Genomic DNA, 27,890 nt, shown 5'->3' on the forward strand with positions numbered 1-27,890 from the left:
GTTTCATCATGCAGTAGGGGGGTTTCATTGAGCAGTAGGGGGTTTCATTGTGCAGTAGGGGGGTTTCATTGAGCAATAGGGGGGTTTCATTGAGCGATAGGGGGGTTCATTGAGCAGTAGGAAGTTTCATTTTGCAGTAGGGGGTTTCATTGAGCGGTTGGGGGGTTTCATTGAGCAGTAGGAGGTTTCATTATGCAGTAGGGGGGTTTCATTGAGCGGTAGGGGGTTTAATTGAGCAGTAGGAAGTTTCATCGTGCAGTAGGGGGTTTCATTGAGCAGTAGGAGGTTTCATTGTGCAGTAGGGGGGTTTCATTGAGCGGTAGGGGGGTTTCATTGAGCAGTAGGAAGTTTGCAGTAGGGGGTTTCATTGAGCAGTAGGGGGTTTCATTATACAGTAGGGTGGTTTCATTGTACAGTAGGGGGGTTTCATTGTGCAGTAGGAGGGTTTCATTAAGCAGTAGGGCATTTCACTGAATAGTAGGAGGTTTCATTGAGCAGTAGGGGGTTTCATTGAGCAGTAGGAGGTTTTATTGAGTAGTAGGCAGTAAGAGGTTTCATTGTGCAGTAGGAGGGTTTCATTAAGCAGTAGGTGGTTTCACTGAATAGTAGGAGGTTTCCTTTTGCAGTAGGGGGGTTTCATTGAGCAGTAGGGGGTTTCATTGAGCAGTAGAGGGTATCATTGAGCAGCAGGAGGTTTCACTGTGCAGTAGGGGGGTTTCATTGAGCAGTAGGGGGGTTTCATTGAGCGGTAGGGGGGTTTCATTGAGCAGTAGGAAGTTTCATTGTGCAGTGGGGTTTCATTGAGCAGTAGTAAGTTTCACTGAGTAATAGGGGGTTTCATTGAGTAGTAGGGGTTTCATTTAGCAGTTGGGGGTTTCATTGAGCAGTAGGGGGTTTCACTGTGCAGTAGGGGAATGTTGTTATGTAGTAAGGTGTTTCATTGTGCAGTAGGAGATTTCAATGTGCAGTAGGGGGTTTCATAGTGTAGTAGCGGGTTTCATAGTGTAGTAGGGGGTTTCACTGAGCACTATGGAGTTTCATCATGCAGTAGGGGGGTTCATTGTACAGTAGGGGGTTTCATTGAGCATTAGGGGGGTTTCATTGAGCGATAGGGGGGTTTCATTGAGCAGTAGGAAGTTTCATTGTGCAGTAGGGGGTTTCATTGAGCGGTAGGGGGGTTTCATTGAGCATTAAGAGGTTTCATTATGTAGCAGGGGGGTTTCATAGTGTAGTAGGTGGTTTCACTGAGCGCTATGGAGTTTCATCATGCAGTTGGGGGGTTTCATCTAGCAGTAGGGGGTTTCATTGAGCGATAGGGGGGTTTCATTGAGCAGTAGGAAGTTTCATTGTGCAGTAGGGGGTTTCATAGAGCGGTAGGGGGGTTTCATTGAGCAGTAGGAGGTTTCATTATGCAGTAGGGGGTTTCATTGAGCGGTAGGGGGGTTTCATTGAGCAGTAGGAGGTTTCATTATGCAGTAGGGGGTTTCATTGAACGGTTGGGGGGTTTCATTGAGCAGTAGGAGGTTTCATTATGCAGTAGGGGGGTTTCATTGAGCGGTAGGGGGGTTTAATTGAGCAGTAGGAAGTTTCATCGTGCAGTAGGGGGTTTCATTGAGCAGTAGGAGGTTTCATTGTGCAGTAGGGGGGTTTCATTGAGCGGTAGGGGGGTTTCATTGAGCAGTAGGAAGTTTGCAGTAGTTGGTTTCATTGAGCAGTAAGGGGTTTCATTATACAGTAGGGTGGTTTCATTGTACAGTAGGGGGGTTTCATTGTGCAGTAGGAGGGTTTCATTAAGCAGCAGGGGGTTTCACTGAATAGTAGGAGGTTTCATTTTGCAGTAGGGGGGTTTCATTGAGCAGTAGGGGGTTTCATTGAGCAGTAGAGGGTATCATTGAGCAGCAGGAGGTTTCACTGTGCAGTAGGGGGGTTTCATTGAGCAGTAGGGGCGTTTCATTGAGCGGGAGGGGGGTTTCATTGAGCAGTAGGAAGTTTCATTGTGCAGTGGGGTTTCGTTGAGCAGTAGGGGGGTTTCATTGAGCAGTAGTAAGTTTCACTGAGTAATAGGGGGTTTCATTGAGTAGTAGGGGTTTCATTTAGCAGTTGGGGGTTTCATTGAGCAGCAGGGGGTTTCACTGTGCAGTAGGGAAATGTTGTTATGCAGTAAGGTGTTTCATTGTGCAGTAGGGGGTTTCATTGTGCAGTAGGGGGTTTCATAGTGTAGTAGCGGGTTTCATAGTGTAGTAGGGGGTTTCACTGAGCACTATGGAGTTTCATCATGCAGTAGGGGGGTTCATTGTACAGTAGGGGGTTTCATTGAGCATTAGGGGGGTTTCATTGAGCGATAGGGGGGTTTCATTGAGCAGTAGGAAGTTTCATTGTGCAGTAGGGGGTTTCATTGAGCGGTAGGGGGGTTTCATTGAGCAGTAGGAGGTTTCATTATGTAGTAGGGGGGTTTCATAGTGTAGTAGGGGGTTTCACTGAGCACTATGGAGTTTCATCATGCAGTTGGGGGGTTTCATCTAGCAGTAGGGGGTTTCATTGAGCGATAGGGGGGTTTCATTGAGCAGTAGGAAGTTTCATTGTGCAGTAGGGGGTTTCATTGAGCGGTAGGGGGGTTTCATTGAGCAGTAGGAGGTTTCATTATGCAGTAGGGGGTTTCATTTAGCGGTAGGGGGGTTTCATTGAGCAGTAGGAGGTATCATTATGCAGTAGGGGGTTTCATTGAACGGTTGGGGGGTTTCATTGAGCAGTAGGAGGTTTCATTATGCAGTAGGGGGGTTTCATTGAGCGGTAGGGGGGTTTAATTGAGCAGTAGGAAGTTTCATCGTGCAGTAGGGGGTTTCATTGAGCAGTAGGGGGGTTTCATTGAGCAGTAGGAAGTTTTATTGAGTAGTAGGCAGTAAGAGGTTTAATTGTGCAGTAGGAGGGTTTCATTAAGTAGTAGGGGGTTTCACTGAATAGTAGGAGGTTTCATTTTGCAGTAGGGGGGTTTCATTGAGCAGTAGGGGGTTTCATTGTGCAGTACGGGGGTTTCATTGAGCAGTAGGGGGTTTCATTGAGCAGTAGGGGGTTTCATTGAGCAGTAGGGGGGTTTCATTGAGCAGTAGTAGGTTTCACTGAGTAATAGGGGGTTTCATTGAGCAGTAGGGGTTTCAGTTAGCAGTTGGGGGTTTCATTGAGCAGTAGGGGGTTTCACTATGCAGTAGGGAAATTTTGTTACGCAGTAAGGTTTTTCATTGTGCAGTAGGGGGTTTCATAGTGTAGTATGGGGTTTCATAGTGTAGTAGGGGGTTCCACTGAGCACTATGGAGTTTCATCATGCAGTAGGGGGGTTTCATTGAGCAGTAGGGGGTTTCATTGTGCAGTAGGGGGGTTTCATTGAGCAATAGGGGGGTTTCATTGAGCGATAGGGGGGTTCATTGAGCAGTAGGACGTTTGCAGTAGGGCGTTTCATTGAGCAGTAGGGGGTTTCATTATACAGTAGGGTGGTTTCATTGTACAGTAGGGGGGTTTCATTGTGCAGTAGGAGGGTTTCATTAAGCAGTAGGGCATTTCACTGAATAGTAGGAGGTTTCATTGAGTAGTAGGGGGTTTCATTGAGCAGTAGGAGGTTTTATTGAGTAGTAGGCAGTAAGAGGTTTCATTGTGCAGTAGGAGGGTTTCATTAAGCAGTAGGGGGTTTCACTGAATAGTAGGAGGTTTCCTTTTGCAGTAGGGGGGTTTCATTGAGCAGTAGGGGGTTTCATTGAGCAGTAGAGGGTATCATTGAGCAGCAGGAGGTTTCACTTTGCAGTAGGGGGGTTTCATTGAGCAGTAGGGGGGTTTCATTGAGCGGTAGGGGGGTTTCATTGAGCAGTAGGAAGTTTCATTGTGCAGTGGGGTTTCATTGAGCAGTAGTAAGTTTCACTGAGTAATAGGGGGTTTCATTGAGTAGTAGGGGTTTCATTTAGCAGTTGGGGGTTTCATTGAGCAGTAGGGGGTTTCACTGTGCAGTAGGGGAATGTTGTTATGTAGTAAGGTGTTTCATTGTGCAGTAGGGGGTTTCAATGTGCAGTAGGGGGTTTCATAGTGTAGTAGCGGGTTTCATAGTGTAGTAGGGGGTTTCACTGAGCACTATGGAGTTTCATCATGCAGTAGGGGGGTTCATTGTATAGTAGGGGGTTTCATTGAGCATTAGGGGGGTTTCATTGAGCGATAGGGGGGTTTCATTGAGCAGTAGGAAGTTTCTTTGTGCAGTAGGGGGTTTCATTGAGCGTTAGGGGGGTTTCATTGAGCAGTAAGAGGTTTCATTATGTAGTAGGGGGGTTTCATAGTGTAGTAGGTGGTTTCACTCAGCACTATGGAGTTTCATCATGCAGTTGGGGGGTTTCATCTAGCAGTAGGGGGTTTCATTGAGCGATAGGGGGGTTTCATTGAGCAGTAGGGGGTTTCATTGAGCGGTAGGGGGGTTTCATTGAGCAGTAGGAGGTTTCATTATGCAGTAGGGGGTTTCATTGAGCGGTAGGGGGGTTTCATTGAGCAGTAGGAGGTTTCATTATGCAGTAGGGGGTTTCATTGAACGGTTGGGGGGTTTCATTGAGCAGTAGGAGGTTGCATTATGCAGTAGGGGGGTTTCATTGAGCGGTAGGGGGGTTTAATTGAGCAGTAGGAAGTTTCATCATGCAGTAGGGGGTTTCATTGAGCAGTAGGAGGTTTCATTGTGCAGTAGGGGGGTTTCATTGAGCGGTAGGGGGGTTTCATTGAGCAGTAGGAAGTTTGCAGTAGGGGGTTTCATTGAGCAGTAAGGGGTTTCATTATACAGTAGGGTGGTTTCATTGTACAGTAGGGGGGTTTCATTGTGCAGTAGGAGGGTTTCATTAAGCAGCAGGGGGTTTCACTGAATAGTAGGAGGTTTCATTTTGCAGTAGGGGGGTTTCATTGAGCAGTAGGGGGTTTCATTGAGCAGTAGAGGGTATCATTGAGCAGCAGGAGGTTTCACTGTGCAGTAGGGGGGTTTCATTGAGCAGTAGGGGCGTTTCATTGAGCGGTAGGGGGGTTTCATTGAGCAGTAGGAAGTTTCATTGTGCAGTGGGGTTTCGTTGAGCAGTAGGGGGGTTTCATTGAGCAGTAGTAAGTTTCACTGAGTAATAGGGGGTTTCATTGAGTAGTAGGGGTTTCATTTAGCAGTTGGGGGTTTCATTGAGCAGTAGGGGGTTTCACTGTGCAGTAGGGAAATGTTGTTATGCAGTAAGGTGTTTCATTGTGCAGTAGGGGGTTTCATTGTGCAGTAGGGGGTTTCATAGTGTAGTAGCGGGTTTCATAGTGTAGTAGGGGGTTTCACTGAGCACTATGGAGTTTCATCATGCAGTAGGGGGGTTCATTGTACAGTAGGGGGTTTCATTGAGCATTAGGGGGTTTCATTGAGCGATAGGGGGGTTTCATTGAGCAGTAGGAAGTTTCATTGTGCAGTAGGGGGTTTCATTGAGCGGTAGGGGGGTTTCATTGAGCAGTAGGAGGTTTCATTATGTAGTAGGGGGGTTTCATAGTGTAGTAGGGGGTTTCACTGAGCACTATGGAGTTTCATCATGCAGTTGGGGGGTTTCATCTAGCAGTAGGGGGTTTCATTGAGCGATAGGGGGGTTTCATTGAGCAGTAGGAAGTTTCATTGTGCAGTAGGGGGTTTCATTGAGCGGTAGGGGGGTTTCATTGAGCAGTAGGAGGTTTCATTATGCAGTAGGGGGTTTCATTTAGCGGTAGGGGGGTTTCATTGAGCAGTAGGAGGTATCATTATGCAGTAGGGGGTTTCATTGAACGGTTGGGGGGTTTCATTGAGCAGTAGGAGGTTTCTTTATGCAGTAGGGGGGTTTCATTGAGCGGTAGGGGGGTTTAATTGAGCAGTAGGAAGTTTCATCGTGCAGTAGGGGGTTTCATTGAGCAGTAGGAGGTTTCATTGTGCAGTAGGGGGGTTTCATTGAGCGGTAGGGGGGTTTCATTGAGCAGTAGGAAGTTTGCAGTAGGGGGTTTCATTGAGCAGTAGGGGGTTTCATTATACAGTAGGGTGGTTTCATTGTACAGTAGGAGGTTTCATTTTGCAGTAGGGGGGTTTCATTGAGCAGTAGGGGGTTTCATTGAGCAGTAGAGGGTATCATTGAGCAGCAGGAGGTTTCACTGTGCAGAAGGGGGGTTTCATTGAGCAGTAGGGGGGTTTCATTGAGCGGTAGGGGGGTTTCATTGAGCATTAGGAAGTTTCATTGTGCAGTGGGGTTTCATTTAGCAGTTGGGGGTTTCATTGAGCAGTAGGGGGTTTCACTGTGCAGTAGGGAAATTTTGTTATGCAGTAAGGTGTTTCATTGTGCAGTAGGGGGTTTCATTGTGCAGTAGCGGGTTTCACTGAGCACTATGGAGTTTCATCATGCAGTAGGGGGGTTCATTGTACAGTAGGGGGTTTTATTGAGCATTAGGGGGTTTCATTGAGCGATAGGGGGGTTTCATTGAGCAGTAGGAAGTTTCATTGTGCAGTAGGGGGTTTCATTGAGCGGTAGGGGGGTTTCATTGAGCAGTAGGAGGTTTCATTATGCAGTAGGGGGGTTTCATAGTGTAGTAGGGGGTTTCACTGAGCACTATGGAGTTTCATCATGCAGTTGGGGGGTTTCATCTAGCAGTAGGGGGTTTCATTGTGCAGTAGGGGGGTTTCATTGAGCAGTAGGGGGGTTTCATTGAGCGATAGGGGGGTTTCATTGAGCAGTAGGAAGTTTCATTGTGCAGTAGGGGGTTTCATTGAGCGGTAGGGGGGTTTCATTGAGCAGTAGGAGGTTTCATTATGCAGTAGGGGGTTTCATTGAGCGGTAGGGGGGTTTCATTGAGCAGTAGGAAGTTTCATCGTGCAGTAGGGGGTTTCACTGAGCAGTAGGGGGGTTTCATTGAGCAGTACGGGGGTTTCATTGAGAGGTAGGGGGGTTTCATTGAGCAGTAGGAAGTGTGCAGTACGGGGTTTCATGAGCATTAGGGGGGTTTCATTGTACAGTAGGGTGGTTTCATTGTACAGTAGGGTGGTTTCATTGTGCAGTAGGGGGTTTCACTGAATAGTAGGAGGTTTCATTTTGCAGTAAGGGGGTTTCATTGAGCAGTAGGGGGTTTCATTGAGCAGTAGGAGGTTTTATTGAGTAGTAGGCAGTAAGAGGTTTCATTGTGCAGTAGGAGGGTTTCATTAAGCAGTAGGGGGTTTCACTGAATAGTAGGAGGTTTCATTTTGCAGTAGGGGTGTTTCATTGAGCAGTAGTAGGTTTCATTGTGCAGTAGGGGGGTTTCATTGAGCAGTAGGGGGTTTCATTGAGCAGTAGGGGTATCATTGAGCAGTGGGAGGTTTCATTGTGCAGTAGGGGGGTTTCATTGAGCAGTAGGGGGTTTCATTGAGCGGTAGGGGGGTTTCATTGAGCAGTAGGAAGTTTCATTGTGCAGTGGGGTTTCATTGAGCAGTAGTAGGTTTCACTGAGCAGTAGGGGGGTTTCACTGTGCAGTAGGGAAATTTTGTTATGCAGTAAGGTGTTTCATTGTGCAGTAGGGGGTTTCATTGTGCAGTAGGGGGTTTCATAGTGTAGTAGGGGGTTTCACTGAGCACTATGGAGTTTCATCAAGCAGTAGGGGGTTTCATTGTGCAGTAGGGGGTTTCATTTAGCAGTAGGGAGGTTTCATTGAGCGATAGGGGGGTTTCATTGAGCAGTAGGAAGTTTCATTGTGCAGTAGGGGGTTTCATTGAGCGGTAGGGGGGTTTCATTGAGCAGTAGGAGGTTTCATTATGCAGTAGGAGGTTTCATTGAGCGGTAGGGGGTTTCATTGAGCAGTAGGAAGTTTCATCGTGCAGTAGGGGGTTTCACTGAGCAGTAGGGGGGTCTCATTGAGCAGTAGGAGGTTTCATTGTGCAGAAGGGGGGTTTCATTGAGCAGTAGGAGGTTTCATTGTGGAGTAGGGGGGTTTCATTGAGCGGTAGGGGGGTTTCATTGAGCAGTAGGAAGTTTCATCGTGCAGTAGGGGGTTTCACTGAGCAGTAGGGGGGTTTCATTGAGCAGTACGGGGGTTTCATTGAGAGGTAGGGGGGTTTCATTGAGCAGTAGGAAGTGTGCAGTACGGGGTTTCATTGAGCAGTAGGGGGGTTTCATTGTACAGTAGGGTGGTTTCATTGTACAGTAGGGTGGTTTCATTGTGCAGTAGGGGGTTTCACTGAATAGTAGGAGGTTTCATTTTGCAGTAAGGGGGTTTCATTGAGCAGTAGGGGGTTTCATTGAGCAGTAGGAGGTTTTATTGAGTAGTAGGCAGTAAGAGGTTTCATTGTGCAGTAGGAGGGTTTCATTAAGCAGTAGGGGGTTTCACTGAATAGTAGGAGGTTTCATTTTGCAGTAGGGGGGTTTCATTGAGCAGTAGTAGGTTTCATTGTGCAGTAGGGGGGTTTCATTGAGCAGTAGGGGGTTCCATTGAGCAGTAGGGGTATCATTGAGCAGTGGGAGGTTTCATTGTGCAGTAGGGGGGTTTCATTGAGCAGTAGGGGGTTTCATTGAGCGGTAGGGGGGTTTCATTGAGCAGTAGGAAGTTTCATTGTGCAGTGGGGTTTCATTGAGCAGTAGTAGGTTTCACTGAGCAGTAGGGGGTTTCACTGTGCAGTAGGGAAATTTTGTTATGTAGTAAGGTGTTTCATTGTGCAGTAGGGGGTTTCATTGTGCAGTAGGGGGTTTCATAGTGTAGTAGGGGGTTTCACTGAGCACTATGGAGTTTCATCATGCAGTAGGGGGTTTCATTGTGCAGTAGGGGGTTTCATTTAGCAGTAGGGAGGTTTCATTGAGCGATAGGGGGGTTTCATTGAGCAGTAGGAAGTTTCATTGTGCAGTAGGGGGTTTCATTGAGCGGTAGGGGGGTTTCATTGAGCAGTAGGAGGTTTCATTATGCAGTAGGAGGTTTCATTGAGCGGTAGGGGGGTTTCATTGAGCAGTAGGAAGTTTCATCGTGCAGTAGGGGGTTTCACTGAGCAGTAGGGGGGTCTCATTGAGCAGTAGGAGGTTTCATTGTGCAGAAGGGGGGTTTCATTGAGCAGTAGGAGGTTTCATTGTGGAGTAGGGGGGTTTCATTGAGCGGTAGGGGGGTTTCATTGAACAGTAGGAAGTTTGCAGTAGGGGGTTTCATTGAGCAGTAGTAGGTTTCATTGAACAGTAGGGGGTTTCATTGAGCAGTAGTAGGTTTCATTGAGTAATAGGGGCTTTCATTGAGCAGTAGGGGGTTTCATTTAGCAGTTGGGGGTTTCACTGAGCAGTAGGGGGTTTCATTGTGCAGTTGGGGGTTTCACTGAGCAGTTGGGGGTTTCATTGTGCAGTAAGGGGTTTCATTGGGCAGTAGGGGAATTTTGTTGTGCAGTAAGGTGTTTCATTTTGCAGTAGGGGGTTTCATTGTGCAGTAGGGGGTTTCATAGTGTAGTAGCGGGTTTCACTGAGCACTATGGAGTTTCATCATGCAGTAGGGGGGTTTCGTTGTGCAGTAGGGGGTTTCATTCAGCAGTAGGGGGTTTCATAGTGTAGTAGGGGGTTTCACTGAGCACTATGGAGTTTCATCATGCAGTAGGGGGGTTTCGTTGTGCAATAGGGGGTTTCATTCAACAGTAGGGGATTTCACTGAGCAGTAGAGGTTTTCACCCCCCCCCCCCCCGGTGGAGTGTTTGTGTGTTGTTCTTTGACCCAAGTCCTGTCTTTCCCGTGTCTTTCCCCAGCAGCTGCTGATGGACAAGCGAGTGGGCCTGAAGAGATACGAGCTAGATGGGAGAAAGGTGCTCTTCTACTTCGATGAGGTCAGTTTAACCCCAGTTCTCTGCTTACCGTGGTTTCAGTCAGTTTTATTTGTGGGGTAGGGAGGAGCAGACGGAGGTCTAATGGGGTCACGGGGGAATGTTTGTCTTCGAGTTGTGCTTGTGTACGGGTGGGATGTTTGGCTACGTGTGTGCACGAGTTTGCCTGTTGTCTATGTTTTGAGGGCATGGCATTTGTGCGGACAATTTATGTTCGTCTTTATTTGCTTGCACATCTGGGTGTTTGGTCATCTAATTTCAGTGTTTAAACTCTTATTTGTTGCAATGTTTGTCACTTTTCCTCAGATCCCCAGCCAATGCATGACGTGTGTGGCCTTCCAGGCTATCCGGGAATACATAGTGGGCAAGACAGCGCCTGTTCCGGTCAAAGTCTATGACTACTACGAACCAGGTGTGCCTTTGATGAATATTTCCAGCCCTACTCTTTAAAGAGTTATAGGGGAGGAAAACTGCAAACTCCAGATGATTTATGAACTGGCTGCTCTTGGTGGAAATCGGAATTTTGAAGGTTGTGGCCCAGTTACTAGTTATGGTTAGCATCGTAATTGTTGTGTGTGTGTGTGTGTGTGTGTGTGTGTGTGTGTGTGTGTGTGTGTAGCGTTTGAAGCCACTCGATTCTACAATGTAAGTGAGAGCAGTCCACTTGCGAGGGAGCTGTGTGACGGGCCCACATGCAATGAGGTGGAGAGCTCGACCAATCAGTGGATAGGTGAGACGAACTTCTTCCTCTAATCGACTCTCTGCATAACTGTAGTCCACTGACTTCCGGTTTCTACTGCAGCAGTCATACCATATTTTTCGTGATGCCTGGAAGATTTACCATGAATAAATGTCAACGACATGCACAGAACTGTCGACAAACTTTCACCTGCACCTACCAGCAAACGGGTGAAAAGTTTCCTCCTCCCTCACCTCACCTATCCCGTAACCCCTCAAGAGGTCGTTGGGGCACCGCTGTTGAATCCGCAACCAGTCCTTGCCACCTCTGTCTGTCCTCAACTGCCCCTCTGTAAGCTGGCAAAGTCAAGGCCTGTCCACTGTCTGATGTTACATAGCCATCGCTTCTTCTGTCTTCCTCGTCTTCGCCTGCCCCTCACTGTGCTTGCAGGATGGTCTTTGGCAAGGCTGGAACGTCTCGAGATGTGACCATACCATTTTAGTTTTCTCTTCTTCACAATTGGCAGCAAGTCTTCATGTGTTCCAATGGCTTGTGTAATCCTTCTTCTCACCTCTACATATCAATTTACGTCTGTCCGTCCGTCCGTGGATGTATCTTGATATGTACAACTTGAAACTTTTTACCCGTTTGCTGGTAGGTGCAGGTGAAAGTTTGCTGACAGTTGTGTGCATGTTGTTGACATTTATCCATGGTAAATCTTGCAGGCATCGAGAAAAATATGCCATTGTCAATAGCACATGCCAACAAACAGGAAACCGGTATGACCGCTGCAGTAGAAACTGGAAGTCAGTGGACTACAGTTATGCACAGAGCCGATTGACTCACAGACAGTGGCTGACTTCCAGCAGTCTGCCGTTGCATCATTTTCCAGAGGAATCTGTGTTAAACCAGTTCGCCGATACACTTCAGTGCAGAACGGTATATTAAACACTGGAATTTCTTTAATCAAACAGTCAGTTTGTTGATTCTTGGTTCTTCACCAGGTTTTGTGCAAGGGAACCAATGTAACAATGTGTTTGGCTGCCTAGAAGAGGAGCAGTTTGAGCGGTGCACCTGCTACAGGGACTGCGGCTATGACGGGGAGCCGGTCTGTGGGTCAGATGGCCAGCTGTACCAGAACCAGTGTCAGATGGAGGTGTTCGCCTGTCGAAACGGGACGCGAATCGAGCAGGTCCCCCTGTCCCAGTGTCCTCAGAGTAAGAGCCCTCTCAGCTCACTTCACCTTACCTCAGATCTGTTTTGGTTGAGATGTGAAAAAACATCAATCGAAAAAACTTTCACAATATCCCCTCTATCCTCATAAACCTCCTAACACTTTGATACTGCTTACAGTGATGTCTACCCGTGATAATCACATGCCATTGAGAGCCATGTGTATATAGGGTTTCATTCCAACCAAACACTGCACCAACTGATTTGACTTACTAACACTCCTTCCACCAGACAGGGGACTAATCCATGAATTCAGCTGATGTCGAGTTGCGGCACAGTGGCACAGTGGTTAACGCGGTTGCCTCACAGCAAGAAGGTTCTGGGTTCGAGCCCCGGTGTAGTCCAATCTTGGGGGTCGTCCCGGGTCGTCCTCTGTGTGGAGTTTGCATGTTCTTCCCGTGTCTGCGTGGGTTTCCTCCGGGTGCTCCGATTTCCTCCCACAGTCCAAAGACATGTAGGTCAGGTGAATCGGCCGTACTAAATTGTCCCTAGGTTTGAATATGTGTGTGTGTGTGTGTGTGTGTGTGTCGGTCGGCCGGCTCTGTGATGGCCTGGCGGCCTGTCCAGGGTGTCTCCCCGCCTGCCGCCCAATGACTGCTGGGATAGGCTCCAGCTTCCCCGTGACCCTGAGAGCAGGGTAGGCGGTTTGGATAATGGATGTACAAACCCCAATTCCAATGAAGTTGGGATGTTGTGTAAAACGTAAATAAAAACCGAATACAATGACTTGCAAATCCTTTTCGACCTATATATTCAATTGAATACACTACAAAGACAAAATATTTGATGTTCAAACTGATAAACTTTATTGTTTTTTTGCAAATATTCACTCATTTTGAATTTGATGCCAGCAACACGTTCCAAAAAAGCTGGGACAGAGGCATGTTCACCACTGTGTTACATCACCTTTCCTTTTAACAACACTCAATAAGTGTTTGGGAACTGAGGACACTACTTGTTGAAGCGTTGTAGGTGGAATTCTTTCCCATTCTTGCTTGATGTACGACTTCAGTTGGTCAGCAGTCCGGGGTCTCCGTTGTCGTATTTTGCGCTTCATAATGCGCCACACATTTTCAATGGGAGACAGGTCTGGACTGCAGGCAGGCCAGTCTAGTACCTGCACTCTTTTACTACGAAGCCCCACTGTTGTAACACGTGCAGAATGTGGCTTGGCATTGTCTTGCTGAAATAAGCAGGGACGTCCCTGAAAAAGACGTCGCTTGGATGGCAGCATATGTTGCTCCAAAACCTGTATGTACCTTTCAGCATTAATGGTGCCTTCACAGATGTGCAAGTTACCTATGATGCCATGGGCACTAACACCCCCCCATACCAACACAGATGCTGGCTTTTGGACTTTGCGCTGATAACAATCTGGATGGTCCTTTTCCTCTTTAGCCCGGAGGACACGACGTCCATGATTTCCAAAAACAATTTGAAATGTGGACTCGTCAGACCACAGCACACTTGTCCGCTTTGCATCAGCCCATCTCAGATGAGCTCGGGCCCAGAGAAGCCGGCGGTGTTTCTGGGTGGTGTTGATATATGGCTTTCGCTTTGCATGGTAAAGTTTTAACTTGCACTTGTAGATGTAGCGACGAACTGTGTTAACTGATGATGGTTTTCCCAAGTGGTAATATCCTTAACACAATGATGTTGGTTTTTAATGCAGTGCCGCCTGAGGGATCAAAGGTCACGGGCATTCAATGTTGGTTTTCAGCCTTGCCGCTTACGTGCAGAGATTTCTCCGGATTCTCTTAATCTTTTGATGATATTATGGACTGTAGATGATGAAATCCCCAAATTCCTTGCAACTGTACGTTGAGAAACGTTGTTCTTAAACTGTTGGACTATTTGCTCACGCAGTTGTTCACAAAGTGGTGAACCTCGCCCCATCCTTGCTTGTGAACGACTGAGCCTTTCGGGGATCCTCCTTTTATACCCAATCATGACACTCACCTGTTTCCAATTAACCTGTTCACCTGTGGAATGTTCCAAACAGGCGTTTTTTGAGCATTCCTCAACTTTCCCAGTCTTTTGTTGCCCCTGTCCCAGCTTCTTTGGAACGTGTTGCAGGCATCAAATTCAAAATGAGTGAATATTTGCAAAAAACAATAAAGTTTATTGGTTTGAACATAAAATATCTTGTCTTGTGGTGTATTCAATTGAATATAGGTCGAAAAGGATTTGCAAATCATTGTATTCTGTTTTTATTCACATTTTACACAACGTCCCAACTTCATTGGAATTGGGGTTTGTATGGACAGATAAATTTCATAAAGATTGACCTCATTGTGAAGTCCGCGGTGGTGTAACGGTCTAAGCATCGGCTTTGTGTCGATGCAGTTGCCCACTGGGGACCGGGGTTCGCGCCTCGGTCTCATCAGATCCGACTATGGCCGGACTCAATGAAGCAGCAATAATTGGCAACGCTGTCTTCGGGAGGGGGGCGGAGTCAGCTGGTGTTCGTCACATGAATGCGTCTCTGGGTGTGTTGGAAAAAGCAGTGGTTTGGCCTGGAGTCGCCTTGTCACGAAAGTGGGAAGGCGTCTCCTTTGAGACTGCCGGCCGGAGAGATGCAGTTGGCGAACGCATGCAGTACGAGGGTGGGAGTTTGAGCTAAAATAGGGATCTATTGGCCACTAAATTGGGAGAAAAAGGGAAAAATCAGAAATAAAAAAAAAGATTGACCTCATTGTAAAGAGGTGAGTAAACGACAGTTGTGCTAGGTTCATACACCAATATGTCCTTGCAATTACTCATGTCTTGCAAATCAGTGGTTCTCAATCAGGTCCTCGGTACCACCAGTGCTGCTAGTTTTCTATGCAGGGAGCTTCCAGGCCTGGAACAGCAGGTACAGCAGTATTGGCGGTAACATTCGATATCACACCGCTTCCGGTGTGGGAAGATGGCGGCGCAGACTTGCGTTTGCAGCGGCCTCACCCAGTGCCAATTCTGCAGTGTCTTTGTCCACGTCTATGTGTGCATCTAAGTTTGTGTCATCGTGTGAAGCTTTTGTTTTAATCGTTGATTTCGCTTGGCTGGGACAGCTGGCGCTGGATCGGATGAGGGAGCTTGGTCGGGTGCGTCCTGTGGGCCCGAGGAGGAGGCACCGAGGGCGGTCTGACAGGACGCGGAAGCCGAGCAGGCTAAGCTAACTGCTAGCCCACGGCCCTGCCCAAGAGGAAACTCCAAGGTGGTCTGGCGGCAGCCTCGCCTAGCATCAACTGTGCAGTGTTTTTGTCGGCGTCTGCGTTTGTGTGGTCGTGTGGCGTGCGGAGAGGTGTGTCGAGGGTGTCTGGCTGGGAGAGCCTGGTCTGCTGCATCGGGTGGGCACAGGGACCACGGCCCTGCCTGGAGCTGTGCCTGAAGAGGACACACCAAGGGCGGTCTGACAGGAAGCGGAGCAGGCTAAGCTAACTGCTAGCCCATGCGATCGGCAGTCATCCTGGCTGGCGTTGGTTCTCCTGAACGGTGGAGTTTTGGGACTGTGTTGCACTGGGTGGACTGTGTTGTGGGCTGTTTTTTTTGTTTTTTGTTTGCTTCGTTCTCTCTGTTTTTGTGTGTTTTTGGATGTTTTTGGATGTGTGTTTTTGTCTTTGTGTTGCACTGCTGTGGGCTGGGGGAGACGGAGTTTCGTTTCTATTGTGTATGTAGTACATAAGATGAAATGACAAATAAATTGTTCCTGACTCCTGATGAGGACCCGATTGAGAACTGGTGTTATAAAGGATGGGATTCTCGCTCTCTTCACACAGATACACGAGTCGGGGAATTTATTCAGCGGCAGGGATACTTGTAATATTTTTACCTCGGCTTTGGTGTTGTGGAGGTTTTGGAATGTGCGAATCCCGCTGACCTTCAGCCGGTGATGGATGACAGGAGTGCCGAAGAAGAGCAGGGAGCGGCTGGCCAGACTACTGTTCACTTTATACTGCTGCAGGGCCATAACTCTCACTGACAGCATCACTCACCAGACACGCAGCACAGACCTGTGTGTGTGTGTGTGTGTGTGTTTCGGTACACATCGCCTTCTTTGTTTGTGTGTGCGTGTTTGTGTGTGTGTGTTGGTACACATGGCCTTCTTTGTGTGTGTGTCTTCGTGTGTTTGTGGGTGTGTGTATCAGTACACATGGCCTTCTTTGTGCGTGCGTGTGTGTGTGTGCATGCGCGTGTGTCTCAGTACACATGGCCTTCTTTGTGTGCGTGTGTGTGCGTGTGTGTGGGTACATATGGCCTCTGCTTGATCCAGCCTGGACAGTGAGTCATGTTGGCCAGCTCACACACACACACACACACACACACACACACACACTTGTGCGTTTACATTGTGTGTGTGTGTGTGTGTGTGCGTGTGCATGGATCTAAGCTATAGGGACATCTGTTCAGGTGTGCTGATTACTAGATGAGTTTTGTGAGAGGAGCTCCCCTCTCATCCTCCCCCCTCTCCCTCTCTCTCTCACTCGCTCTCTCTCTCCCCCCGTCTCTCTCTCACTCGCTCTCTCTCCCTTGCTCTCTCTCTCTCCTTCTGTCTCCCCCCCCCCCTCCCTCTTGCTTGCTCGCTCGCTCTCTGCCCTGCTCGTCTCTGCTATATTACAAGGCACTCCAAATGACAGAGTGCTTTTGTCCGGCCCTTTGAGAACCTTGTCACATTCCTTTCCGACGCACAGCCCAACAACAAAGGAGGCTTCATGTTGTGGGAGGTGGAGGAAAAGGCACAGAGCAGACTGTCGCCGGGAACACGGCCCACTCTGTTGCTGTAGATTACCAGCAGCACCGCGTCCCTGTGTACACATCCCTGCAAGGTTGTTTGTTTGTGTACGCTGGCGGAGAGAACGCACGCCCACGTCTCCTGTCCGAAATGGAAAAAGATCGGTGTCTGTTTCCACACGGCCCCTGCAGCCGGCGGCCGGCGGTTGCCGTGTTTGGGGAGGTCTCTAAGGTAAAACAGTTGGGAACGAGATGAAGCCAAAGGTGACTTAACATGTAGTGATTTATCTCTGGTGTTTCTGTGTTCCCAGTGGAGACTCAGTTGGAGGACGGGCAGCCGGTAGCGGACCAGGAGGCGGAGCAGACTCCGGGGCCCGAGAACACGGGTAACTCTAATCTAACACACTGCATGGCCGCGCCTCTGCAGTGTCTTCAGCTCAACAGCAACCTCCACAATCTCCTCCCTGAGCTCCCCGCATCATGTTCCCTCCCCCATGTCCTGTCTTCACCCCGTCCTCCGTCTCTCTCCTGAATCCAGACTTTCTATCAGCAGCAGTTGGATTCATTTCCTAGTCAGCCGTATTTGTGTAGTCCACTATCACACACATACCTCAGGGGGGCGTTACAGCAACACAACATCCCGCTGTTACACCCTCACATCGGACAAGGAACAACTCCCTAAAAAAACCTATTTACAGCATCCCGGTGGCGTGGCAGTCTTTTCCCTTGCCTACCAACACGGGGGTCGGCAGTTCGAATCCCCGTGTTGCTGCCAGCCTGGTCGGGCGACCCTACACACACAGTTGGCCGTGTCTGCGGGTGGGAAGCCGGATGTGGGTATGTGTCCTGGTCGCTGCACTAGCGCCTCTTCTGGTCGGTCGGGCCCAGGGCGCCTGTTCAGGGTGGAGGGGGAACTGGGGGGAATAGCGTGATCCTCCCACGCGCTACGTCCCCCTGGTGAAACTCCTCACTGTCAGGTGAAAAGAAGCGGCCGGTGACGCCACGTGTATCGGGGGAGGCATGTGGTAGTCTGCTGCCCTCCCCGGATCGGTAGAGGGGGTGGAGCAGAGACCGGGACGGCTCAGAAGAGTGGGGTAATTGGCCGGATACAATTGGGAAGGAAAAAGAGGGGGGGGCTTGGGCCCCCCCCACCAAAAAAGCCCTATTTACTCAGTGTGTCTCTCTTTTACATGCATTATGGGTCCAGTAGTATATCTTTAAAGGAGGAGGTATTTCACCACTCAGGGATATTTTCTTTAGACAGGAGTAAGGCTGAGAGGGAGACAGAGTGGAGAGAAAGTTCCAGTAGGGTTCATTCCTAAACCAGTAAGGTCACATTCGAATGAAATGAAATGAAAGGCCACAGGCATGACTGCAGGACTACCTGTGAATTTATTGATAATATTGGGGACTATCTGTGAACTTATTGAGGATATTGGGAACTATCTGTGAACTTATTGATAATATTGGGGACTATCTGTGAACTTATTGATGATATTGGGAACTATCTGTGAACTTATTGATAATATTGGGGACTATCTGTGAACTTATTGATGATATTGGGGACTATCTGTGAACTTATTGATAATATTGGAGACTATCTGTGAACTTATTGACAATATTGGGGCTGATCTGTGAACTTATTGATAATATTGGGGACTACCTGTGAACTTACTGATAATATTGGGGACTATCTGTGGACTTACTGATAATATTGGGGACCATCTGTGAACTTATTGATAATATTGGGGACCACCTGTGAACTTACTGATAATATTGGGGACTATCTGTGGACTTACTGATAATATTGGGGACCATCTGTGAACTTATTGATAATATTGGGGACCACCTGTGAACTTATTGATAATATTGGGGACTACCTGTGAACTTATTGACGATATTGCAGACTATCTGTGAACTTAGATTATTGATGATATTGAGGACTATCTGTGAACTTATTGATAATATTGGGGACTACCTATGAATTTATTGATAATATTGGGGACTATCTGTGAACTTATTGATGATATTGGGAACTATCTGTGAACTTATTGATAATATTGGGGACTATCTGTGAACTTATTGATGATATTGGGGACTATCTGTGAACTTCTTGATAATATTGGAGACCATCTGTGAACTTATTGACAATATTGGGGCTGATCTGTGAACTTATTGATTATATTGGGGACTACCTGTGAACTTACTGATAATATTGGGGACTATCTGTGGACTTACTGATAATATTGGGGACCATCTGTGAACTTATTGATAATATTGGGGACCACCTGTGAACTTATTGATAATATTGGGGACTACCTGTGAACTTATTGACGATATTGCAGACTATCTATGACCTTAGATTATTGATAATATTGGGACTATCTGTGAACTTATTGATAATATTGGGGACTATCTGTGAACTTATTGATAATATTGGGGACTACCTGTGAACTTATTGATAATATTGGGGACTACCTGTGAACTTATTGAGGATATTGCAGACTATCTGTGAACTTAGATTATTGATAATATTGGGGACTATCTGTGAACTTATTGATAATATTGAGGACTATCTCTGAACTTATTGATAATATTGGGGACTACCTGTGAATTTATTGATAATATTGGGGACTATCTGTGAACTTATTGATGATATTGGGAACTATCTGTGAACCTATTGATAATATTGGAGACTATCTGTGAACTTATTGACAATATTGGGGCTGATCTGTGAACTTATTGATAATATTGGGGACTACCTGTGAACTTACTGATAATATTGGGGACTATCTGTGGACTTACTGATAATATTGGGGACCATCTGTGAACTTATTGATAATATTGGGGACTACCTGTGAACTTATTGACGATATTGCAGACTATCTGTGAACTTAGATTATTGATAATATTGGGACTATCTGTGAACTTATTGATAATATTGGGGACTACCTGTGAACTTATTGATAATATTGGGGACTACCTGTGAACTTATTGAGGATATTGCAGACTATCTGTGAACTTAGATTATTGATAATATTGGGGACTATCTGTGAACTTATTGATAATATTGAGGACTATCTGTGAACTTATTGATAATATTGGGGACTACCTGTGAATTTATTGATAATATTGGGGACTATCTGTGAACTTATTGATGATATTGGGAACTATCTGTGAACTTATTGATAATATTGGGGACTATTTGTGAACTTATTGATGATATTGGGGACTATCTGTGAACTTATTGATAATATTGGAGACTATCTGTGAACTTATTGACAATATTGGGGCTGATCTGTGAACTTATTGATAATATTGGGGACTACCTGTGAACTTACTGATAATATTGGGGACTATCTGTGGACTTACTGATAATATTGGGGACCATCTGTGAACTTATTGATAATATTGGGGGCCACCTGTGAACTTATTGAGGATATTGCAGACTATCTGTGAACTTAGATTATTGATAATATTGGGGCTGATCTGTGAACTTATTGATAATATTGGGACTATCTGTGAACTTATTGAGGATATTGCAGACTATCTGTGAACTTAGATTATTGATAATATTGGGGACTATCTGTGAACTTATTGATAATATTGGGGACTACCTGTGAATTTATTGATAATATTGGGGACTATCTGAACTTATTGATAATATTGAGGACTATCTCTGAACTTATTGATAATATTGGGGACTACCTGTGAATTTATTGATAATATTGGGGACCATCTGTGAACTTATTGATAATATTGGGGACTACCTGTGAACTTATTGATCATATTGGGGACTATCTGTGAACATATTGATAATATTGGGGACTTTCTGTGAACTTAGATTGTTGATCATATTGGACATATCTATTGTGTTTGTTGCTGTGGTCCTTGCACTCGGAACTAAAGCTTCATTGAAGCGTTTGCAATCCACCACTGAGACTGTAATTTTACTATGGAGCTTAGTCACACGGTGTATTCACTCGGCGTACACGTACTTTCACTCAATATTTTGCATGTGAATCCGTTTGTGCATTTTCCAGTACCTTGCCCAACTGGCACGAGGGATCCTTCCTCCAATCCTGAGGGTTCTTCCACTTTGTCCAGAAATTATTTTCTGCCCATTTTCCCTCACTTGAGTCGAATCTGTAAGGATAGATACAGGTTGTCATCTATTGCCGTGTACAAGAACACACATATCCAAACTGACACGTATATCTAAAAAAAAAACAATAAATCACTGTCCAGGAGAACGAACGCCAGCCAGGACGACTGCTGGTCTGCATGGGCTAGCAGTTAGCTTAGCCTGCCTTGCTTCTGCGTCCTGTCAGACCACCCTCGGTGCTACCTCTTCGGGTGCAGCTCCGGGCAGGGCCGTGGTCCCTGGGCCCACAGGACGCAGACCAAACTCTCCCAGCCGATACGGCCCCAGCTCCACACGCTGTAGTTTTGAAATAATGGTGTGATTTAAATCCGCCGTTTGAATCTTCGATCATACACAACCCCGGAACAGGAAAATTCTCATGAATTGAATTGGATGGAAGCATGATATTCCTTTCACGGTTCAACCACCTGGAAAACTCCTAAAAAAAAACTTCCCCCTGTAACCCATTTTGAGAACAACCACCCCAAAATGCCCTAAATTTAGATGGAGTGAAGACGTACAGCTCACGGCCCCTGCTGTCGACTCATTCAGACTTTCAAGGGAAGACGCTCTGTGTGTGTGTGTGTGTGTGTGTGTGTGTGTGTGTAATATGAGAATATTAAATGGAGAGAAAGGAACAGGAGCTTGACAGGAAAGGTGAGAGGAAGTAAAGAGGTGGCTGTATGGACAGACAGCGGAGCGGTGCAGAGAGGTTGGTAGGGTTGGTTGAGTCATACAACATTCCTCCCTCCACCACATGAAGTGTGCAAGCTGTTCGTCCATGGAAAGAAAGTAGAAGCCAGAGGACGGGTCGTGACTCTCTGGACCGTCTGGTTTCTCTGCCACCAGTGTTCTGATCAGAAGAGAAAGTGGAAGCCGGAGGACAGGTCATGACTCTCTGGACCATCTGATTTCTCTGCTACCAGTGTTCTGACCAGAAGAGAAAGTGGAAGCCGGAGGACGGGTCATGACTCTCTGGACCATCTGGTTTCTCTGCTACCAGTGTTCTGACCAGAAGAGAAAGTGGAAGCCGGAGGACGGGTCATGACTCTCTGGACCGTCTGGTTTCTCTGCCACCAGCGCTCTGATCGGAAGAGAAAGTGAAAGCCAGAGGACGGGTCGTGACTCTCTGGACCGTCTGGTTTCTCTGCTACCAGCATTCTGACCAGAAGCCGTGCTCAATCCGCTCGCTGGAGGGTGTCAGGCAGGGTGTGGTTGTGTGTACAGGGAGGATGTGGCTCATCTGGAATTGGCAAAAGAGGCTGAGAGAGGCAACGCAGTCACACAGGAGTCAGACAAATGTGTGTACATTTGTTTGTCGGTGTCAGCTAGTGCTGAGTGTTAATGTGTATAACATCATCGCTGTGTGTGTGTGCATGTGTGTGTGCGTGCGTGTGTGGGTGTGTGCATGTGCTTGCGTGTGTGTGTTAACGTGCATCTTGCGTATGCACCTGTCAGCTGCTGCTAAATGTTATATCTAAGGATTTTGTGCAAGAGGTGGACTTTGTGTATGTATATCTGCTATTGCTGATATGTGTTGGAGGGCGGGGGTCACCATTTGTGTGTGTGTTAGTATATGAACGTGTGAGTGTGAGAGGAAGGAGAGACAAGAGAGGGATGTGCGTGGCGTGTGCAGACTTGTTTGCAGCCTGCAGCTCCCGGCGTCTGCGACACACAAAGCTGTTCAGTCAAAGGTCTCTTTCGTACAAAGGCTCCGGCTTCACACTCGCCACAGAAATGCTATTAAAACGGCGCTGCTGTGCATTTGCATGTGCGCATGCACACGTGCATGCTCGCACACGTGCATGCTCGCACATTGGTGGGCGCGCACACACACAGCTCAGGCACCTACGTCACATGATGTTTGATTAGGCTTAATAAGTGCTGTGTGAGAACATAGTTGTGGTAAACCATTATGATGTTGACGACAAGCCCGCTAAGAAGAGCGTAATGGGGTGAGGGCGCGCTGTGCCAGGGAGCTGTCAGGTCCCGCTGCATTAGCAGAGGAAGCACGCTCCGGATTTAGCTTCCCTGTCCAGGGTTGTCTCTCTTATTATTTCACTTGGACCGGACTGCAGCACCGGACGGATAAACACACGCACAGGCCTTCTCCGTGCCGTCACTCACACTCTGAGTTTCATTGCTGTTTTTGTGATTTTTTTGGGGGGTTTTTCAGGCGAGTTTTGTGTATATTTGTTTTCTTTTTTATGAATCCAATACATATTTCTGTTGTTTAAACCACAAAGTCCAATCTGTTCTACGAATAGTAAACGAAAGTAGATGGTGAGGTGGGTAAAAACAAGTCCTCTTCATGGGTGGCCATGTTATGGACATGCAACTAATGGTTTACTTGAATCTCAAGAGACAGGTTTAGAAGGAGCCTGCTGTAGGAGGATGAAGATTTTAAGCATAGGGTGACCCCTACTGGTTATATGAACATAATGAAAATGATAACAATAATAATAATGAGCACATACCACATAAGGCTGAGTCCTTACCGCAGCAGCCTGGGTTCGAATCCGGCTCGGGCCCTTTATGGGCAGGACGGTGGCGCAGTGGTTAACATGGTCGCCTCACAGCAAGAAGGTCCTGGGCTCGAACCCCGGGGTAGTCCAGCCTTGGGGGTCGTCCCGGGTCGTCCTCTGTGTGGAGTTCGCATGTTCTCCCTGTGCCTGCGTGGGTTTCCTCCGGGTGCTCCAGTTTCCTCCCACAGTCCAAAGACATGTAGGTCAGGTGGATCAGCCGTACTAAATTGCCCCTAGGTGTGAATGTGTGTGTGTGTGTGTTGGCCCTGTGATGGCCTTGCTGCCTGTCCAGGGTGTCCCCCCACCTGCCGCCCAATGACTGCTGGGATAGGCTCCAGCATCCCGTGACCCCAATTGAGATAAGTGGCTTTGATAATGGATGGATAATCATCATCATCATCATCATAGTAATTATCATTCACTTGAGCTGAGATGAGACTTTTTCAACACAGCGTTGTGTTATACTTGAATGTCATGTGTTATCAAATTATCCGATGGACAGATTGAGCATGTTTGCACATATTTGCACACATTATGATATTTTGCACATATCTGTTATTTGATAGATGACACATTTGCACATATTTTAACAAAGTATCCGATGGACAGATCGAAAACGTTAACGCAGATATCAGAATATCCAGAGCTGCAGGATGTGCAGGATGTGCAGGATGTGACTGACCGTGTCCACATTCACAGCCTCCACAGCGACTGCAAGTAAACGAAGTCTGTCCTTCTGCACATCAGAGATGTGGAAGTGTTCCAACTGTGACCCGGTTACCCTGAAATACCTGACTCTTATGTACTTTATTTGCTCCATGTCCTCCAACGTCCCGTCTTCACACCCCCCCCCCCCCGTAGGTGAGGAAGAGCAGGCCTCCATGGCGGAGGTGTCCTACTACTCTTACGAGTACGACCCAGATTCCGAGCCTTTCCTCGCCAATGCAGAGGGTGAGGAGCATTTGGAGCTTCCTGCCGAGGAAGAGGGGGCAGAGCGTAGCAAGGGGACGGTTTCAGCAGACGCACATCTAACCATGTTGGACACAAAAAACAACCCTGAGCGATGGTACGATCACCTTATCGATCTGAATGAAATGTGGGATTTGTGGGTCACTGATCTGTTTGAAAAAGAGCACTGCTGTGTTTTTTTACCTGGGGGTGGTGTGCCCCACTTCACCCGAATATGCAAGGGCTGACGATATTGATTAAAGAAATAGCATTCTGGGGGCGTCCGGGTGGCGTGGCGGTCTATTCTGTTGCCTACCAACATGGGGATCGCCGGTTCGAATCCTCGTGTTACCTCCGGCTTGGTCAAGCGTCCCTACAGACACAATTGGCCGTGTGTGCGGATGGGAAGCCGGATGTGGGTATGTGTCTTGGTCGCTGCACTAGCGCCTCCTCTGGACGGTCGGGGCGCCTTTTCGTGGGGAGAAGGGGACCTTGGGGGAATAGCGTGATCCTCCCACGCACTACGTCCCCCTGGCGAAACTCCTAACTGTCAGGTGAAAAGAAGCGGCTGTGGTAGTCTGCAGCCCTCATCGGATCAGCAGAGGGGGTGGAGCAGCGAACGGGACGGCTCGGAAGAGTGGGGTAATTGGGCCAAGTAGAATTGGGGAGAAAAGGGAGGCGGGGGTAAAAAAAAAAGAAATAGTATTCTAAGTCATGTGGGTCATTGTTTAAATTCCAAATATTATACAGAGCACCTTGGATGGTGCAGTGGTTAGCGCGGTCGCCTCACAGCTAGGGTAGGGCATCGTTTGAAAATTTTCGATACCAAAACCAATACCTCCAATTCGATACGATACCTAAACAATACTTTTCCGGTACTATAAATTATGAAAACCTTAGAGGATAATCAGCAAACTACTTTTCTATCCAGCGAGCACCATAATTCATTGACACATTCTGTTATTTTGGTTCTGTACTCTCGCCCTTGGAGATTGAAAGTGAGGTCAACAGTGACAATGAGGTCAACGTGCAGACTGACATCTTTAATGTATGTGAGCCTGTTTATATACATCATCATAACCGTCCTTACCTGTTTCATCATTGCTAGTAGTGGCACCAGAAGACCCAGCAGCAGACGTCCCAGAGCTAACGTTAACGTTGGCAGCAGCAGGACGGACATTAACGTTATCAAACACAGAGCAGTGGTCCACTCGTAAATTTATCTCATGCCTGGTCAGCTGTTTCATCGTGTTCCACGCATTCCCAGACTTGCATTTGATGATGGCTTTGCAGCGGCTGCATTTTACTGTGTCAGGTGTGTTGTCTATTTTTACAAAGTGTAGCCTCGCTTTGGAAGGCATAGTAGCTCCCTGAATCTTGCCCGCCAGTTTTCAACTCCAACGCAGTCATGAGATGCACACGCATACCAAATAGCTTCATGCTGATTCGTCAGTCAGTCGCCGGTGTACAACAACGCTGCTAGTGATTGGCTGGCTGCGATAGCGTTCACGTCGTCTACCGTAAAGTATCGAAATTTGGCACCGTTTTTTTTCCCAAAGAGTTTGATACTCGGTAGGACTGAGATATTTCGGTCGGTGCCATATGGGCACCGTTTTCGATAGCCAACCCTGCTCACAGCAAGAAAGTTGTGGGTTTGAGCCCTGGGGTAGTCCAACCTTGGAGGTCGTCCCGGGTCGTCCTCTGTGTGGAGTTTGCATGTTCTCCCCGTGTCTGTGTGGGTTTCCTCCGGGGGCTCCGGTTTCCTCCCGCAGTCCAAAGACATGTAGGTCAGGTGACCCGGGCATACTACATTGTCCCTAGGTATGAATGTGTGCGTGTGTGTGTGTCGGCCCTGTGTGATGGACTGGCAGCTTGTCCAGGGTGTCCTCCCGCCTGCCACCCAATGACTGCTGGGATAGGCTCCAGCATCCCTGCGACCCTTAGGGCGGGACAAGCGGTTTGGATAATGGATGGATGGATGGAGCACTTGGTTCAAATAGTGTAGTGGGAATAGGAAATGCCTGCAGTTGCTTCAACGTTAATCCTGTGTGAGGTGCTGTTGTAACCAAACACGTGTCTTCCTCTCCTGTCATTTTCAGAAATGCAGCCTGACGACGGGGCCTCCCCCACCTCCAAATTGTACATTATTTGTGAATAAGTTAGCGTGAGTGGAGAGAGGAGAGACTCAGAAGTTGGCCAGCCGGAGAGGTGGACACCACAGGGATCTGGAGTGTGTGTGTGTTTTTGTGTGTGTGTGTGTGTGTGTAACTGTTTGTAAACCAGCGTCCTCCAGACCTCTGTTGCTCGTTCTGTCGTACTTCCTGTCTTCCTCGTCACCTTTAGACAACATAGCGTCTTTGCTCCTCACCATACTGCTTTTTGTAATCACTAGATGAGATACTCAAGTATTTATGTTTGTAATTACACCTGCATTTCAGCAAAATGTTTTGTTATATTTTCTATCTGTGGTATTTATTTGTAGCAAGAGCTTGTGTTGTTTGTTTGTTTGTTTTTTTTTTTTTTTTGTTAATCGACAGTTTTGTTTGTCCTTGCCTGCCTATATTCTCCAGTTTTTGCCCTGTCGGCTAACGCTACTTTCAGCTCAGACAAGATATTCGTTGCAAAAGATTTTTTTTTGTTCATAAAAGCAAGCTTTAACCCAATTATTGAGATTTTTTGATGAAATTCCTGTACTTTGTATCCTGCTGGAAGAATACATATGCTCCCCATATGCTCTGCAGAACCATAAGCTCGTGTTGTGACTGTCGTAGCGAGCTAGCTGCTAGCAGCTAGTTGCTAGCAGCGCTCCTCTCCTCCCACGTCCCGCTCCGCTCATCCGTCGCCTTGTTAAGCAGACAGGGATTTGATTGTACAGTTCATAAGCTATTTTGTTTATTTTACTTGTGACATTTTTGATTCCTGAAGCAACCAGCGTGAAAAGAAAAGAAGAAAGAAAAAACGAGAATGAAGTTTGGAATTACTGTAAATGTACCAGATTTGATTCCTCTTATCCCCTCTCTATATGAAATCCAGTGCTTTTCAGACGAACAAGAATAAAGTTTGTATACAACATCGGGCTTTGTTGTGTGGTTGCTGCTGGGCGTCAGGGCTTGGTCTTACGCAGAGCACGGAACTGTCTCCCGTGACAAGAAGGTAGAAGGCACTGCCGTCCTTCATATCCCGTCCTGGGTACCGCCACCCTAGCTTACCTCATATTTCTATCCTCTTTAGATCCCATCCTGGGTACCGCCACCCTAGCCTACTTCATATTTCTATCCTCTTTAGATCCCGTCCTGGGTACCGCCACCCTAGCTTACCTCATATTTCTATCCTCTTTAGATCCCGTCCTGGGTACCACCACCCTAGCTTACCTCATATTTCTATTCTCTAGATCCCGTCCTGAGTACCGCCATCCTATAGCTCACCTCATATTTCTATCCTCTTTAGATCCCGTCCTGGGTACCGCCACCCTAGCTTACTTCATATTTCTATCCTCTTTAGATCCCGTCCTGGTTACCGCCATCCTAGCTCACCTCATATTTCTGTCCTCTAGATCCCGTCCTGGGTACCGCCATCCTACCTCACCTCATATTTCTATCCTGTTTAGATCCCGTCCTGGGTACCGCCATCCTAGCTCACCTCATATTTCTATCCTCTTTAGATCCCGTCCTGAGTACCGCCATCCTAGCTCACCTCATATTTCTATCCTCTTTAGATCCCATCCTGGGTACCACCATCCTAGCTCACCTCATATTTCTATCCTCTTTAGATCCCGTCCTGGGTACCGCCACCCTAGCTCACCTCATATTTCTATCTTCTTTAGATCCCGTCCTGGGTACCACCACCCTA

At 47.3% G+C, this 27,890-nt stretch overlaps 1 protein-coding gene across 1 annotated transcript in view; it reads left to right on the plus strand.

The window, feature by feature from the left end:
• The window catches only part of cpamd8 (C3 and PZP like alpha-2-macroglobulin domain containing 8), a 119,625-nt gene extending 92,528 nt beyond the window's left edge, over positions 1 to 27,097 (plus strand). The window contains exons 38-44 of the mRNA XM_056276951.1: positions 9,731 to 9,805; positions 10,109 to 10,214; positions 10,422 to 10,532; positions 11,486 to 11,698; positions 16,736 to 16,810; positions 23,955 to 24,159; positions 26,141 to 27,097. Of these exons, the coding sequence (XP_056132926.1) occupies positions 9,731 to 9,805; positions 10,109 to 10,214; positions 10,422 to 10,532; positions 11,486 to 11,698; positions 16,736 to 16,810; positions 23,955 to 24,159; position 26,141 (786 nt within the window). The 3' untranslated portion in view covers positions 26,142 to 27,097. The remainder of the gene's footprint in view (positions 1 to 9,730; positions 9,806 to 10,108; positions 10,215 to 10,421; positions 10,533 to 11,485; positions 11,699 to 16,735; positions 16,811 to 23,954; positions 24,160 to 26,140) is intronic.
• The last annotated feature ends 793 nt before the right edge of the window (positions 27,098 to 27,890 follow it).

This window comes from Lampris incognitus, chromosome 3 (assembly GCF_029633865.1).
Source record: "Lampris incognitus isolate fLamInc1 chromosome 3, fLamInc1.hap2, whole genome shotgun sequence".
Classification (NCBI taxonomy): Eukaryota; Metazoa; Chordata; class Actinopteri; order Lampriformes; family Lampridae; genus Lampris; species Lampris incognitus.